The sequence below is a fragment of the Macrobrachium rosenbergii genome, chromosome 3 (assembly GCF_040412425.1).
Source record: "Macrobrachium rosenbergii isolate ZJJX-2024 chromosome 3, ASM4041242v1, whole genome shotgun sequence".
In the NCBI taxonomy this organism is placed as follows: Eukaryota; Metazoa; Arthropoda; class Malacostraca; order Decapoda; family Palaemonidae; genus Macrobrachium; species Macrobrachium rosenbergii.
The window spans coordinates 43,483,977-43,501,476 of record NC_089743.1 but is presented as its reverse complement, the minus strand read 5'-3'; the positions used below and the strand labels follow the sequence as shown (position 1 = coordinate 43,501,476).

The window sequence follows — 17,500 nt, the reverse complement described above, 5'->3', positions numbered from 1 at the left end:
TTTGAAACAGAAGCGTACGATGCATATTCATCATCAAACCTCAAAAAAAAAAAAAACCTTCGGAGACGTCTAAAAAATGTTTAATCGATTTCCGTTATAAGTAATGGATTGATTTTCAACTGGCGCACACATCAGGAGAGAGAGAGAGAGAGAGAGAGAGAGAGAGAGAGAGAGAGAGAGAGAGAGAGAGATTTATGTAGACGTTGTAAACAATAATTTTCTAGATGTTGGGACAATAATTTTTGCATGGAGGGACTCAGAGAGAGAGAGAGAGAGAGAGAGATTTAGTATAATTTATGCCGAAGTTTTAAGGAATATTTTTTCTGTATGAAAGAGAGAGAGAGAGAGAGAGAGAGAGAGAGAGAGAGAGAGAGAGAGAGAGAGATTTAGTTTATGTTGATGTTTTAAACAGTATTTATTCTGCATGATTGTGACCGATTCTTTGAGAGAGAGAGAGAGAGAGAGAGAGAGAGAGCCCGTATAATTTAGGTGTTTTATGCAAAGCGTTCTTGCTTGTATGATTTTGATTCATTCTTTGAGAGAGAGAGAGAGAGAGAGAGAGAGAGAGAGAGAGAGAGAGAGAGAGAGAGAGAGAGAGAGAGAGCCGGCATAATTTAGGTGTTTTATGCAAAGCGTTCTTGCTTGTATGGTTTTGATTCATTCTTTGAGAGAGAGAGAGAGAGAGAGAGTAGTATCCATAATCTCTTAAGAAATCAAGAATTAAATAAGAAAATAAAGTGTCAAATGCATGGAGACAAAATCCTCTGTAAAATTGGGCGATAGTTGTTCCCCATCGCAAGAATAAAAGAGAGAAAAAAAAACACTCCTCCACTTCCCCAACCATTTAAAAAAAGAAATGAAAACCTTTTTCCTTTTACACAACGCAACAGGAAAAACTTTTTTTATTTATTTTTGTTCGCTTTAAAATGAACTTCCACCTGCTATTTGGTGTGAAAAGGCTGAGCGAAATCTACAGGTTGGGATGACCCAACAGGAAGCATACGTGTCCTGACAGGAAGATATGCCCTTAGGAAGATATGCTCATGTTTTCCCATCGTGATGGAGCTAATTTTGGTATTATTATTATTATTATAATTATTATTAGAAGGAACAAGACCCCTCTTTGAGGCAAGTTTTGTTGATTGAAATGGCTGCATTTTGTGAATTGGTTTTATACTGAGTTTTCTCAATTCTTCTAATAATTCGCTTTTCCTGCACATCAGTGTTAGTCAATAATTGGCCAAAGTTCATATTTCGATGGATAAAACAGCGTATTTCTTACACCAGAAATTCTCTATTTAAACCATTTCATCAGGTTACTGAAACCTTGTATGTAAATCCGTAGATTTTCTTGATGGAATTTTCGGTGGTATTTCTTCTTTTTTCTTTGTCTGACGTCTGTCTGGTATTTCTAGTACTCTTTCTGTCGACATGTTTCCACCAGCTCGATGGTCATCTGGACATTGGGATGAGTCTGGAGGTACAGGTTGTTGTTGTTTAAGATTAAGCCAGCCTTGCGCTGGCATCGGCTCTTGCTCCTGGAGCAGGTTGTAGCTGAATGGATCTGTGAAAATACAAAGAACAGTGATTTTGGCTGTTAGTTGGTGAAAATTAAAGAGGGTAACAGGCAGAATTACAACCCCTTTGAACCCTACGGTACCCATCAGTAGGCGAGAGAGTTTTATAGTAGTGAGTCCCAGCTTAGTGGAAGAGGGCTGAGGAGGAAAAGGAAGAGAGCTTGTGTTTGAGGGAAAGGTAGCAAAAAAAAAAAATTTATATATACATGTGCATATGTACATATATATATATATATATATATATATATATATATATATATATATATATATATATATATATATATATATACATATATAGAGTAAAAATATATGTACCATTATATGTGCATATACACACACACCCATATGCACATATATACACACCTGCATATACTGTACATATGTAAAAATATATAAAAATAAAACAAAGAAAAAACCCATACGCAGAAATATATATTTTACTGTTTTATATCTTTATATATATATATATATATATATACATACATATATAAAGATACACACACTTATATATATATATATATATATATATATATATATATATATATATATATATATATATATATATGCATATACATATCACATATGATTCATATATAGAGTAAAAATATATGTACCCATATGTGCATATACACCCACATGCATATATGTACCCATATGCACATATATACACACCGCATATACTGTACATATGTAAAAATATATAAAAATAAAACAAAGAAAAAACCCATACGCAGAAATGGGTAGCCTATGCTGTCCCACTTACTGTTTTATCTGTGAGAGTATTCTTTTACCTGGGAGGTGGGCGGGACATCAGGAGATTACTAAGACCTAAAAATATATATATAGAGTAAAAATGTATATATATACCCATATAAGCATATGCACACATATGTGTATGCATACATACATATATAAAGACCTACACACACTTACTTAACAATATATATATATATATATATAAACTCAAAAGCTCGAACCCAGAAATGGGTAGCCTTTGCCGTCCCACTTACTGTTTTACCTGTTCGAGTATTCTTTTACCTGGGAGGTGGGGAGGACATCAGGAGATTACCAAGACCTAAAAATATATATATAGAGCAAAAATGTATATATACCCATATAAGCATATCCCCACACATATCTGTGCATGCATACATACATATATAAATACCTACACACACCCACTTAACAATATATATATAAATAAACTCAAGAAAAGTCAACATGGCAGAGGTGGGTGGATATCTCCAAAACGCAAAAACACCTGAGAAATGGGTAACCTTTGCTGTCCCACTTACGGTTTTACCTGTGAGAGTATTCTTTTACCTGGGAGGCGGGCGGGACATCAGGAGATTCCCATGTATATCTGGTGATCTGTGCTGGTATCTGCTCATTTTCGGTCTGGTTCGACCTGAGAACCTGCATCTCTGGACAGTCCAGTAGGTAGTGTGCAGAAAGGGGCTGGTTTGCCACGAGTATTTTTTACCGGTCATCAGAGATTACCAAGACCTGGCATGGCCTGTCTTCATTCCCAATCAGTTGCCAGCTGCATAGGTATCCTAGCCTTAGCCTGTGCATGTGTCTCTATGTGATGACAGAGTTTTCTGGTGGTTTGGACAGATTTGTGACTTCCACTGTCTTCATTCCCAACCAATTGGCTGTTCTTGAGTTTTGCAGATAGTGCTGTCGCAGTTTCATTTTCTTCTTGAAGTCTGGCATATCTTTTGCCATTTCTTTTTTTAGATTGATGGTTGATTTTATATCACTGATGGAGCACTTTGGCTAGGGTGTCGACATCTTCATTTCCCTGGATCCCCACATGACTAGGTATCCTGTTGAGGGCGACCCTCCTGCCAGCAGCTTGATGTGACTTGGCCACTGATTTGATTGCTGATATCAGTGTCACATTTTCTTTGGGCTTTGTTGCTTTGAGTGCGAGGATTGCTCCTTTGGAGTCGGTGTGTACTGTTGTGTTCCCTTCTTTCCGGATGGAATCTTCTAAGGCTTTGAAAATTTCCTTTGTTCGGCTTGTAGTATGGAAGCATTGTTGCACAGCCTCCAGCATCCTTTGAAGTCTTGGGCGGCCACTGCTGCTGCCATTGCTATTGCTTGTGGATCAACTGATCCATCCGTATAATATGTGTTTTCAGCTGCTGTGATTGGTTCTTCTGCTGCAGTCCTCATCTGTGATGCTGTGCACAGTGCTTTGCTTGCTGGTAGTACTGTAAAATTATACCGGAATGGGTCTTCGACACAGGGAGATGGTTCTTGGTATCCCTCAGGTGGGACATCCTTTGTCATGTCTTTCACTGCGTCCTGCATACCTAGTTGTCTCGGTCTGGAGTATGCTGCCAGCATGTGTTTTAGGAGGATTTAGCTCCTCATGCAGGTTTATGCATGCATGCATTTTATCCTTCAGCAGTCCATCTCTGTCACTTCTGATAGTTTTGTACAGTATGGCAGCATTTCTTTGGCATATTCTGTGGGTGAGAGATTGTAGCTGTGTCTATGCCCCCAGGAGACACATTCTCATCCACATTGGGCCCCCAGCATTAATCTCATGGCATTGTTCTGGATGACCTCCAGCCTCTGCTGCTGATCCTTCCTGAGACTTGTCAGGACTGGTACTGCATACTTTACTTGTACTCTGGTGGTTTGCATGTAGAACTTTCTGAGCAGAGGGTATGTGGCTCCTTCTTGCAGAGTTGTTATCCTCTTTAGAGCATTGAGTCCGATTCTTGTTTTAGCATGGAGGAGCTGTATCTCTTTCTCTGGAGATAATGTGTTTGCAATACAGACTCCCAGGTATGTGTAGCTATCCACCCAGTCTATGGTGTCTCCCCTCAGCAGAAAGTTAGGTGGATTTTGACCATGCTTTATTGCCATGGCTTTTGTCTTAGTTATGTTGATCTCGAGTCCCAGATGTGTGCATTTATCCTGTATTTGTTGCAAGGCTTCTTGCATCTTATGAAATGGTCTTCGAGGGCTTGTGCTGATGATGCAAACGTCTTCAGCATATATAAAGACCTCTACTCCCTGCAGTAATTCTAGGCAGGCTAGATTCTCCATTAGGACATTGAACAGGAAGGGACCTAGTATGTCTCCCTGGGGAGTGCCATTTTCAAGAGGGTAGTATTCTGACGTTCTGCCTTTGAACACTACCCTGGCTTCTCTGCCTTGCATATAGCCTTTCGTTCATGCAAGTAGGTTGCCTTTGAGCCTCTTCCAGACCAGGGAGGAGAGGATGGTTGCTGCATTTGCCAACTCATATGCTTATTCTAGGTCTAGAAAGACCACTATGGAGTGATTGTCATTTATGGCACATAGTATATCCGTGAGGCACTCATGGGTGCCAACCCCTTCCCTATAGGCATACAGCCTAGGGTGTAAGGGTCCTGTCTTCCATGTGTGTCTGTTTAGGAATATTCTTTCAGCAACCTTCTCTGTGCAGCTGATAAGAGATATCAGTCTGTAAGAGCCTGGTTCCTTGGGCTCTGGGATTGGTTGTGTGGCCTGTTGCCCCATTTCTTTGGCCTGGTGTGTTCTTTATATGTTCTGTTTATCGGGAGGAGATAGACCTGCTTGGCAGGGTCGCCCATGTGCCTCAGCATTTTCCCCGTGTTATTCGAGGAAGGTTGTGTGATTTTGTTCTCTGCAAAGTTCCTGGCTATGTAGTCGGTTTTTTTTTGTGGGTTGGGATGGATGCTTTGCACTGTTCTGCCCTTTCTGGAAATTTTTGCAAGGAATTTCCAGATTTGGGTCACTGGCATTTGTCTGCTAATGTTGACACACCATTCATACCATACCTGCTGTTTAATCTCCTTTGTCTCTGATGTGGCATGGGCTATTATCTCTCCGAGGAGGCAGTGCATATCATTGGATTGATTTTGCTGAAAAAGTTTTCTGACTCTGTTGACTCTAGTTTTGAGTTCTCTGACTCTTTTACAATAGTACCAAGCATTCATGTAGCTGGCCCTGGCTTATTTGAGCTTTGGCATGGGGGCATTTGCTGCATCTCTGTTTGCCAATGAACTCCTCGTAGAAGAGCTCTTTGTTGTTTGATGGGTTTTCCAGGTAGTCTATGGCCCATCTCGTCATGGTGGCTTCAAAAACAGCCCAGCTGGCAAACTTGGGGTTCCATCTCTCTGGGAGTGGGGGGCCCGGTATGGGATGCAGTTTTCTGAGTTGTAGGCCAATATCAGTGGCTATATGGTCACTTGTGAGGGTTTCATGCAACCTCCATGTTGCTTACTCCTTTAAGGCTGAGTTTACAAAGGATAGGTCCAGACTTCCTCCCCTTAGATGAGTTGGCGCTCCACTATTTAGCAGGCACACTTCTGGGAATCCACACGTTAACTGGTGTAAGTGTTGACCTTCATCAGCGCTGAGACAAGTGAAGAAACAGAGCAGCTTGAGGGGTGCCTTCCTCACCCACAGCTGTCTCAACTTTACAACCAAATACAGCCACGATCCTCGCCTCCCCTTCCTTGATGGCCTTGTCGAGCAACGGGAGGAACGCTTCATCATGAAGGTGTACACGAAACCTATGAACCTGGACATGCGTCTAATTGGAGAAAGTTAGTGCCCCGATAGATATAAGCAATCCGCCATCAGCGCCTTTGTCGGAAGAGCTCTCTCACACTGCTCCTCCTGGACTGACATCCATGGAGAGCTAGAACGTGCTGCCCAGATCCAAATCTATAATGGACACACAAATCAGTAGGTAGACAAGTGCATTAGAGGAGCCATGAACAGATGGTACCATCAGGAACCTTGCCTCAACACCTCTGATGACATCAAACTTTTCTACCAAGGCTCAAGAATTTAAAACGCTAACATCAGAGCATAGGAATTGCTCTAGTACTTTACGGGCGTTTGTGTGTGTGTGAGAGAGAGAGAGAGAGAGAGAGAGAGAGAGAGAGAGAGAGAGAGAGAGAGAGAGAAAGTGGCCACAATCACAGCTATGATTAATATGACAAAGCCAACTAAAAGATATTCGACAACACGCAAGAAAGTCATTAGGGAGGTTACATAAATAAGCAGTGTTCCTGACCTAATTTTCCGCTGTAATCAAATATGGCAACTGGCTCTGTTCTATACCTGTTCCCGAAGAATAACTTCGTAATACTTCTGAATGAAAATAATGCAAGCTTAATACATGATGAGAATTATTAATTAAATTATCTCTTTGTTTATTTGTTTACGAAATAATCATAATTGCTGAGGATTCGTGGTCTTACCAAAATACTTTCTGAAAGCTTGTCAAGGTTCTGAAATGATTTAATATTGATATTCTTGGCATACGTTGAAACCTTATTTTTGAATGCACCCTTTCATACTTGCATACAGCCGGTATGTTCATTACTGGCGAGCAATTTACATCCTGTTTACAGTGTAAATTTCCACACATCATCAGCTCTTTCGTTCAATTTAATTTTTTCCCTTTAGCCGGAAACCAATTCATCAAACGCATCGAAGCCGAAAATATTCCAATATTCGAGGTCATCAAAGACCAGCAGTCGAAAAATTCTAGAAACATTATTGATACCCAGGTAATCCAGAATTCAGAGTTTGATGCTGGATGGTTAATGGGGAAAAATATTTTCAATTGAAAAGGGGAATAAAATAGAAAAATGATTAATGATATTCTTTCAATATTATGAAAAAATCTGAATTGCTTCAAGTTTTTTTTATATGAGACTGTTTGGTACGGTTGATTGAGCCGGCCTTATGCCAGCGATGATGAGGTGTTTGTGGAAGTGGTGGCTTGATGTGGACCACTGGACTCAACCCACCAAGACATACTAGACAGCTACAGTACATTTGAAATAGTATAATGAAAAGAACGTTTTCTTTTACATTTTTATGTCTGAAGGATGACTTAATATTACGGCTTCAATAGAAAAAATTCCTAAGGAATTATGTGTACTTTATAATACAGTATAAACGCGCATAATTTGTCAAGTTAATATTCCTCTTTGCTTTCCTAACATTTTCCCAAACGAATGTCATGTGAATCTAGCATTCAGCATTTAAGAAAATTTGCATTTTCGCAACGTTAGAAAACTTTGAAATATATATATATATATATATATATATATATATATATATATATATATATATATATATATATATATATATATATATATATATATATATATATATGCATTATATATATATATATATATATTTACTTCATATATACATAATATATATATGCATTATTATATTATATATATTTACATTTACATATATGGGTATATATTTATGTATATATATATATATATATATATATATATATATATATATATATATATATATATATATATATATACTGTATATATATATATATATATATATATATATATATATATATATATATATATATATATATATATATATATATATATATATCTCACAGATGCAGAAAAAGATCATAAGATCTCAGACGTTGCTACAACAGACACAGACCTTATATATAAGATATGTCCAAGTCACTCAAACTTCGTACCATTTCAAGAGAAAAGTTATGAGATTCTCGCTGTTATTGCAGGACAGAAGGTTGTTTGCTGTAACTCTGTGACCGTTATATCAACTTCGATGGGCTTGGTCCGAGAGAAGATTACTTTTAGAGCGATGACTTTGGGAAGCCAAGGGGAAAGTTTTGTGTTTTGTGTTAATATATATATATATATATATATATATATATATATATATATATATATATATATATGTATATATAATATATATTATACAGGGTGTTTCGAAATTAGAGACACCCCCCTCTACAGCATAAACTTAAATTGATATGGACAAAAACGAAAGTAATTCAGAACAGGTATTTATTTAAGTTTCTCTCTGAATACTTAATATTTTGTGTGGCCTCCATCTGCCTGTACCACAGCCTGCATTCTTGAGGGGTATGATTTCAGCAAATCGCAAAAAAGCTGAGACTCAAGCTCCATTTCCCTGAGCACTTCGGCCATCTCTCTTCACAGGTCATCGAGGCTTGGTATACCATCATAGTTCACTGTGCACGCTTCAACACGATCCTTTAAGATACTACCAATGTTTTCACACACATTAAGGTCAGTGGAGCTTGATGAGAAGAAATCGATACCACTGTTTCGAAGCAGTTCCTGTGTCTGAAGAGCCTTGAAACAAGGTGCCTTATCATGCAAAAATGTGACTTTTTCAACAGATAACACATTTTCAGGATCTTTGAGGAAAGGAAATACTCCACCAGTAAGCACAGTTTCTGTTCCATTCTGAAGTATTCGCCATTCCATGAATGTCCTTTTTCTTTGATGATCCACATTAACCATTTGGCTGTGAAACAGAGAAAAATTCCCAAACATTCAGGATATTTCACAACTTGGCGATAGCGCACATCATCGCTGATATCATCCAACTTTGCAGCCCAAATGATGTCATTTTTATGATTTGGCTTCCTGACTGTGTAGATGAAGAATTCATCTGATGCAGCAACATGGAGAAAGTCAGCTTCATCCCAGTGTTTAAGAAATGAACCACAAAACCATGCACGGTCTTCTCTCTGTTACTGAGTGATGTTGGGCTTGCTGATAACATGAAATGGCTTAATACCAAATTTTTCAACTCACGATATACAGCACTATAACTTCTCTTCTTTCCCCTTTTTGTTTCTAGTTCAAGCGCCAATTTATGTAAAGACTTTCTTGGTCTACCCACTGCCTCAGCTATGATGTCTTTTGACTCCTGAGAAAGGACTTCAGGCCTTCCAAGATTCTCACTCTTTTCGCGATGACAGTCATATGGATTTTTGTTCCAGTTTCTATTAACAAAGGATTCATCTCTTTTAATGTATTTACAGTAACTATCCAGGAACGTGAAATGAAGGATGCGGCAGCATCCCTGGCCTCTCTGAAAGTTATAGCCTGGATTCAGTCAATCCATATGATTTCCTCAGAGTCGTTTGCCATGGCTGTATCTAACTCTGTCACTCAGTCTGAAAATACAAGAAATGTAAAATGAAAAATAGCATAATAGAAACTTAAAATAATGTACTTGGGGATAGGCTATAGCAGAAAACGTCATAACTTTCCATTTGTTCTGTGGAGGGGGGCCTCTAATTTGAAACACCTGTACACACACACACACACACACATATATATACACACACATATATATATATATATATATATATATATATATATATATATATATATATATATATATATATATATATATATATATATATATATATATATATATATATATATATATATATATATATATATATATATATATATATATATATATATATATATATATATATATATATATATATATATATATATATATATATATATATATATATATATATATATATATATATATATATATATATATATATGTGTGTGTGTGTGTGTGTGTGTGTGTGTATGTGTGTGTGTGTGTGTTTGTGTCTGTGTGCGTGTGTATAGAGAGGGGTGAGAACGAGAGAGCAAGAAGACATTCTATTATATTTCATAGGTAGATTATACTGAGGATGGAGAAGAATCATGTGACATTAAATCCGGAAAATCTTGGGTAAAAAAAAAGCGGGAAATTAACATGACAAATCATTTAAGGATATGATAATAGTTATGACAGTAACTATTTGTAAGGATTGTTTCATTTGTTGTGACAATGTTTTGTCATTCTTTAGACATAAATTACTAGATTTATTATATCATTTACATTATACTATAGCTGTCAAGTATGTCTCGGTTGGTTAAGTCGAATGCAGAGGTCCTTACTAAGCTTCCTATTTCCCTGAACGTTTCATAAGCGCTAGTATAAGGCCGGCATAACATCTCCTGACAGATATATCAGGCGTAATGTCCTGACAGACTGATATCAGGCATAACGTCTCCTGACAGACTTATATCAGTCGTAACATCTCCTAACAGATGGATATCAGGTGTAATGTCTCCTGACAGACTGATATCAGGCGTATCGTCTCCTGACGGACTGATATCAAGGCGTAACGTCTCCTGACAGATGATATCAGGCATAACTTCTGGGAGACTGATGTCATGCGTAACGTCTCCTGGCGGACTGATATCAGGCGTAACGTCTCCTGACAGACTGATATCAGGCGTAACATCTCCTAACAGACTGATACCAGGCATAGCATCTCCTGATGGACTGATATCAGGCGTAACGTCTCCCGGCGGACTGATATCAGCTATAATGTCTTCTGACAGACTGATATCAGGCACAGCGTCTTCTGACAGACTGATATCAGGCATAACATCTCCTGACAGACTGATATCAGGCATAGTGCCTCCTGACAGACTGATATCAGGCATAACATTTCCTGACAGACTGATTTCAAGTGTAACGTCTCCTGACAGACTGATACCAGGCGTAGCGTCTCCTGACGGACTTATATCAGGCGTAACGGCTCCTGACGGACTGATATCATGCGTAACGTCTCCTGGCGGACTGATATCAGGCACCAGGTGTAATGTCTCCTGACAGACTGATATCAGTTGTAATGTCTCCAGACAGACCGATATCAAGCGTAGCATCTCCTGACGGACTTATATCAGGCGTAACAGCTCCTGATGGGCTGATATCAGGCGTAACGTCTCCTGACGGACTGATATCAGGCGCCAGGTGTAATGTCTCCTGACAGACTGATATCAGTTGTAATGCCTCCAGACAGACTGATATCAGGCTTAGCATCTCCTGACAGACTGATACCAGGCATAGCATCTCCTGAAAAACTGATATCAGGCTTATCATCTCATGACAAACTGATATCAGGTGTAACATCTCCTAACAGACTGATATCAGTGATAGCATCTCCTGACAGGCTGATATCAGGCATAACGTCTCCTGACAGACTGATATCAGGCATAGTGACTCCTGACAGGCTGATATCAGGCATAACGTCTCCTGACAGGCTGATATCAGGTGTAACGTCTCCTGACAGACTGATATCAGGCGTAACGTCTCCTGACAGACTTATATCAGGTGTAACGTCTCCTAACAGACTAATATCAGGTGTAGCACCTCCCGACAGACTGATATCAGGCGTAATGTCTCCTGACAGACTGATATCAGGCATAGCGTCTCCTGACATACTGATATCAGGCGTAACATTCCTGATGGACTGATATCAGGCGTAACATCTCCTGACACACTGATATCAGGCGTAATGTCTCCTGACAGACTGATATCAGGCATAGCGTCTCCTGACAGACTGATATCAGGCGTAACATTCCTGATGGACTTATATCAGGCATAACATCTCCTGACAGACTGATATCAGGCACAACGTCTCCTGACGGACTGATATCAGGCGCAACATCTCCTGATGGACTGATATCAGGCATAACATCTCCCGACGGACTGATATCATTCATAGCATCTCCTGACAGACTAATATCAGGCGTAATGTCTTCTGACAGACTGATATCAGGCATAGCATCTCCTGACAGACTGATATCAGGCATAACATCTCCTGACAGACTAATATCAAGCGTAGTGCCTCCTGACAGACTGATATCAGGCATAACATTTCCTGACGGACTGATTTCAAGTGTAACGTCTCCTGACAGACTGATATCAGGCATAACGTCTCCTGACGGACTGATTTCAAGTGTAACGCCTCCTGACGGACTGATATCAGGCGTAACTCTCCTGACGGACTGATTTCAAGTGTAACGTCTCCTGACAGACTGATATCAGGCGTAAATCTCCTGATGGACTGATTTCAAGTGTAACGTCTCCTGACAGACTGACATCAGGCATAACGTCTCCTGACGGACTGATTTCAAGTGTAGCGTCTCCTGGATTGATTTCAAGTTTAACGTCTCCTGACAGACTGATATCAGGCGTAACTCTCCTGACTGACTGATTTCAAGTGTAATGTCTCCTGACAGACTGATATCAGGCATAACGTCTCCTGATGGACTGGTTTCAAGTGTAACATCTCCTGACAGACTGATATCAGGCGTAACTCTCCTGACGGACTCATGTTAGGCTATATAGCCTTACTGATATAACCTTACTCCATCCATCAGCCTTTCATCTGGTAAAAATAATTGTTACTTAAAATAAATAAAAAAGTATTTCTGGATCTTCCCTAGATAGTGACCCCCAAGGGTTTTAACCCGGTATGTCTCCACCTTTGCGGCGTGTTATTGCAAGCCCGTTGGGGATTACCATAAAAACATAAACAAAAGACTGTAAATATCATAATGAAATATTAGTCCTAGATAACGACCCCCGAAAACCCTCGAGGTCACTATCTAGGAAAGATCCTTATTTCTATTCTAATTTGAATATATCGTCCAAGAACTCCAGCACCTAACAAAAAAGGCCAAAGTAAATTGCATTTCACCGGTCAACATGGAAGCGAGACTATTTGCATAAACGTTTTTGTTCTTGACAAGGACAACGGTAAACAAAGAGCGGAAATTCCCCCTTCAGTTCCAAAAGGAAAAGTTTATTCCGCAAAGGTTTAGAAGGGCATAACGCTTTATTTTCAGTGGCTATTGAGCTTCTGGTATATTTTCAACTTAAAAAGAATAAGGTTTTACATGTCAGTGAAAAAGATTTGGCATATTTTCAGTAAAAAAAAATTATTTGTGTTCATAAAAATGGATTGATATATTTTCAATTTAAAAAGTAAAAATAATGTTTTCATATGTTAATTAAAATGGATTGGCATATTTTCCTTTTTTTTTTTTGTAAAAAAAATGGGTATGTTCATGTACTCTTGAGAAAAAGAATTATATTTTTTCTTTTTTTGTATTGCGGCTAACCTCTGAAAAAGAAGCCAAAATAACTGTATTTTCTCCAACATTAGACAAAAGCTGAATAAAATAGATGATTAGAATCTGCTTAATTAAAAAAGAATCTGCCTTATGGTCGCAGTGAAATTTCACCACAAACGAATATTTGTATTTATGAATATACAATATATACGTAGGAGCTTTTATGGACTTAAGTGATTCAGATATACTGCAGCTGGAGTCTTTATTAAGTCCTATGTCCATTAAACACGATAACTATTTTATATTGGAATGTTGTTTGTGTTTGAACATGTTCTAATAAAGTGTAATGCGATGTTGTTAATGGAGTCGAATGAAAGAAAGAATCTTAGATTTAGAAATGTTCTATTTTATTTAGTGTGAGGCTTCTCTCTTCTTCTAGAACAAATTATAACTACATTTTCGACGGAGTCTGTCCCGTCAATATTGTGATTTTCAGCCTAATCAAAACAAAATTCTACGAAATAAAAACACGGAAATTATAATCACTATCCATTTATTTATTAATTTATTTTATCTGTTCTAATAAGTGATCTTTTCTTTCTGTATTTCCTGTTACCTTCTTTTATTTCTTTCAAGTGAACACCATGTTCTTTGGAAGCTTGAATTTCAAGTCAATGGCCTCTGTGGGCTTGTTCCATTTGAATAGGGTTCATAACCTGAATAACAATAATAATAACAATTTCTTCATATTATTTTTTCCAATTTAAATGCGCTGTTGTACCGTGCAGTAAGGATGTTTCTATTCGTAAATTTCATAGTGATTAACGAGAAACAGGATGAAAGGATTATGTCAAATTTTATCCATTTATTGTGATCGAGACGTGGAACAATTACTTGATAATCTGGTGATGTTGCCAACGCTTTTTTTTTATTTATTATTTTTTTTATTACAGTCAAATCAACTTCCACATCGAATTTATATAATTCATCTAGCTTGCCGTTTACCATAACAAAATAAAGTCTAGAAGCGTTCTGTCCAAATTTGTCCGGTCCGGTTTACATGCAAATCTCCCGTCTGTATTGAATTCGGAAGAAGCAATTAAGAGAGGATCTGTTTTAACCGAAAAATAGGAACAAATATAATTTCTGTAGACTAATTCTTGCCCTATCTCTTCAGTTTAGTTAGGATTTTAGATTAAGAGAGTATGGGAAGAGTATGGACTATTGTTAAAAGGTTTAAGCCTATTTGTTTTTATATATTCAACCAAGGTTTGATAGCAGTTAAAACGTATTACTTATCTGTTTTAACGTAATGATTACTTTAGAAGGTTACAGGAAATTCATAAATGTTATTTAGATTTTTTAAAACAAATTGTCGAAAAGGAAAGCAAAAAGCTAATAGAATGATAGAAATTATTTCATGACACAAATTAAAATTTGCCCTCTCTCTCTCTCTCTCTCTCTCTCTCTCTCTCTCTCTCTCTCTCTCTCTCTCTCTCTCTTCTCTCTCTCATCATAATCACATAGGGAATAAGATACTTCTTATAACTAAATGTATTCGGTTCAACATACATTTTATCCTTGGAAATGTAATTGAGGAACAAACTGAACGAGTGACAGATATATTATTTTATGCTAAGACAGAATTTTATTAGAAAAAGTAAATAACTTTCTTTGAGCAAATCTTTATGCAAAAGAGCAGAAAGTTTCCCATGGGTTGAGACAGGTTTTAATGTACAGGCTTCATGGAGAAAGCTCCTTATAAGTTATTAAAAAGGGCATGATTCTGAAACTAGAATATAAAAGAGAAAGGTTTAATGTAACATCATACTGACTTGAAGAAACAAGTTAGCTAGCTTCTTTAGAATTTCATGAAATTTTTTCTGTATGACTGCAAATTTAATGGCTTGAATCTTACCTGATATTATCGAGCAAGTTAGAATACCTCAAAAGAAAACAATGTTTGTGATCATATGTACTGTAAAGAAAACAATGTTTGTATATCATATGTACTATATATATATATATATTTATATATTTATATATATATATATATATATATATATATATATATATATATATATATATATATATATATATATATATATATATATATATATGTATGTGTGTGTGTGTGTGTGTGTGTGTGTATGTCTGTATGCGTTTGTATATATATGTATACAGTATATATATAAATATATATATATATATATATATATATATATATATATATATATATATATATATATATATATGTATATAATATATATATCCGAACTTTAAGTGTCTGATTCAGCATTCACTGGTGATGGTTAAGAGAACTTGCAAAACCTAGTGAAAGGGATTGAAACACTTAAAGTTCGGATATATATATATATATATATATATATATATATATATATATATATATATATATATATATATATATATATATACATATATATATATATATATATATATATATATATATACATATATATATATATATATATATATATATATATATATATATATATATATATATAGAAATATCAACACACAATCACGTGTGGAACAGAAATAAATTTATTTATATATATATATATATATATATTATTGTTGTAGCTCAGTAGTAAGGTTCTCGCCTACCAGTCGAGAGGCCTGGGGTTCAAATCCTGCCACTCACAGATGGCTTGGGGATGGCTCCATTGCATAAACCTGGTGGAGCCGCCAACCTAGCTGTCTGAAAGCTCGGGAGGGTTAGTAAGAAAATAGGTACCAGCCATCGGGCTGGGGGGTTAAACAGTGAGCCTAGCGACACACTGGCCATGTTTCTTAGGCATTGGGACTTCTCCCCCACTGGCTGTCAGCCTAAGAAACCAGGGATGGGTTCATTGCCGGCCCTATGAGCCTTGTGTGGCCTAGGAATACTTTAAGCTTTAACCTTATCGTATCTACTGTACACACACACACACACATATATATATATATATATATATATATATATTTATATATATGTGTGTGTGTTTGTGTGTATATGTGTGTAATCCAAAACTTAAATTTAAGAATATGCTAAGTTTCCAAGACTCTTTAAGCTTTAATAAACATAAGTTGTAGCGTTACTATTTGACCAGCAGAGTAACGACAGTAGTGCTGATAATGTTAAAGCTGATTATTGTCATAACAATTATTATTGTCATATGAAGCAATTTCACGAAGTTATACTCAAACCCTAAATACAGATCATAAATATAAAATGTCAGGACGCAGATTTGTTAACTGAAATGATTTACTGCTTTCTCTAAATAAAATTTGCGTGAAAACATTCCAGCTTTTCCGAGAATGTCATTGCCTCACGTTGCGAGAGCATTTAGTTCAAGTGCCCAAGTCTGCTGGGCATTGGTAAATCAATGAAAATATCGAGTGTAGGTTGGGAAACCTTTTCTCCTCATTTGACTTTTTCTTATATTTAAAATTGACGGGCAGGAAATTTAGCGCATTTTTAATATTTTATTTGGTGCTCATAACTGGTATTCTGTTGATTGCACTTCCTTCTGTTACTCCCTGCTTCCCTGAGACAGGTAAAATGAAGGAAATAATGAGGAACAAAACGAAATAAATGGAAAAGAGTTTACCTAACATCATCTACTTATTTATTTATTTTTTCCTTCATATTTTTAACGGACCAGCGCCCCTAAAATTTAGAAGCCATTCCACTAAAATTTCAATCGTCTCTTCACGAGGCTGTAAACATTTAGTACCTTCAATAACATCCATTTTATGTTTGGTCTCTAGTTTCCAGGCTGCGCTTTGACTGAATGTCTTTGGAGGAAATTGCAGCGGGCTTCCAATAACTGCATTTCTTTGTAAGACAGTTTTTTGCTTCTCTTATTATTATTGCTGGCCTAACTGAAATTCAAGGAGGAGATTTAAACCTTGTAGTTTGTTCTAATGCTCTGTAAACATTCACCCACCTTATTCCTTGCTTTCTGCGCACATCGTAATAAGTGTGATTGGCCTTTAATAAAATTTGTTTGCATCTTAGGAAGTAAACACAAAATAGAAATTTATGGTAGTTTGGTTAGGTATTAAAGAGCAATTATTGTTGTTTGGAATTAGATATAGTGATTTTTTTTCTCAGTAATTCTTTATCCGTCTGACAATGATTACTGACATGAAGCCAAGTAGGATTGA

At 36.9% G+C, this 17,500-nt stretch overlaps 2 protein-coding genes across 2 annotated transcripts in view; one reads left to right on the top strand and one right to left on the bottom strand.

Annotated features, from left to right (window-relative positions):
• LOC136854726 (calcitonin gene-related peptide type 1 receptor-like) overlaps positions 1-17,500 on the top strand; it is a 1,171,018-nt gene that overhangs the window by 111,330 nt on the left and 1,042,188 nt on the right. The gene's annotated exons all lie outside the window — the stretch shown is intronic.
• Positions 10,427-11,131, bottom strand: LOC136851013 (mucin-22-like). The gene has a single exon (XM_067124989.1). It carries the CDS (start codon positions 11,129-11,131, stop codon positions 10,427-10,429), a length of 705 nt encoding a protein of 234 aa, XP_066981090.1.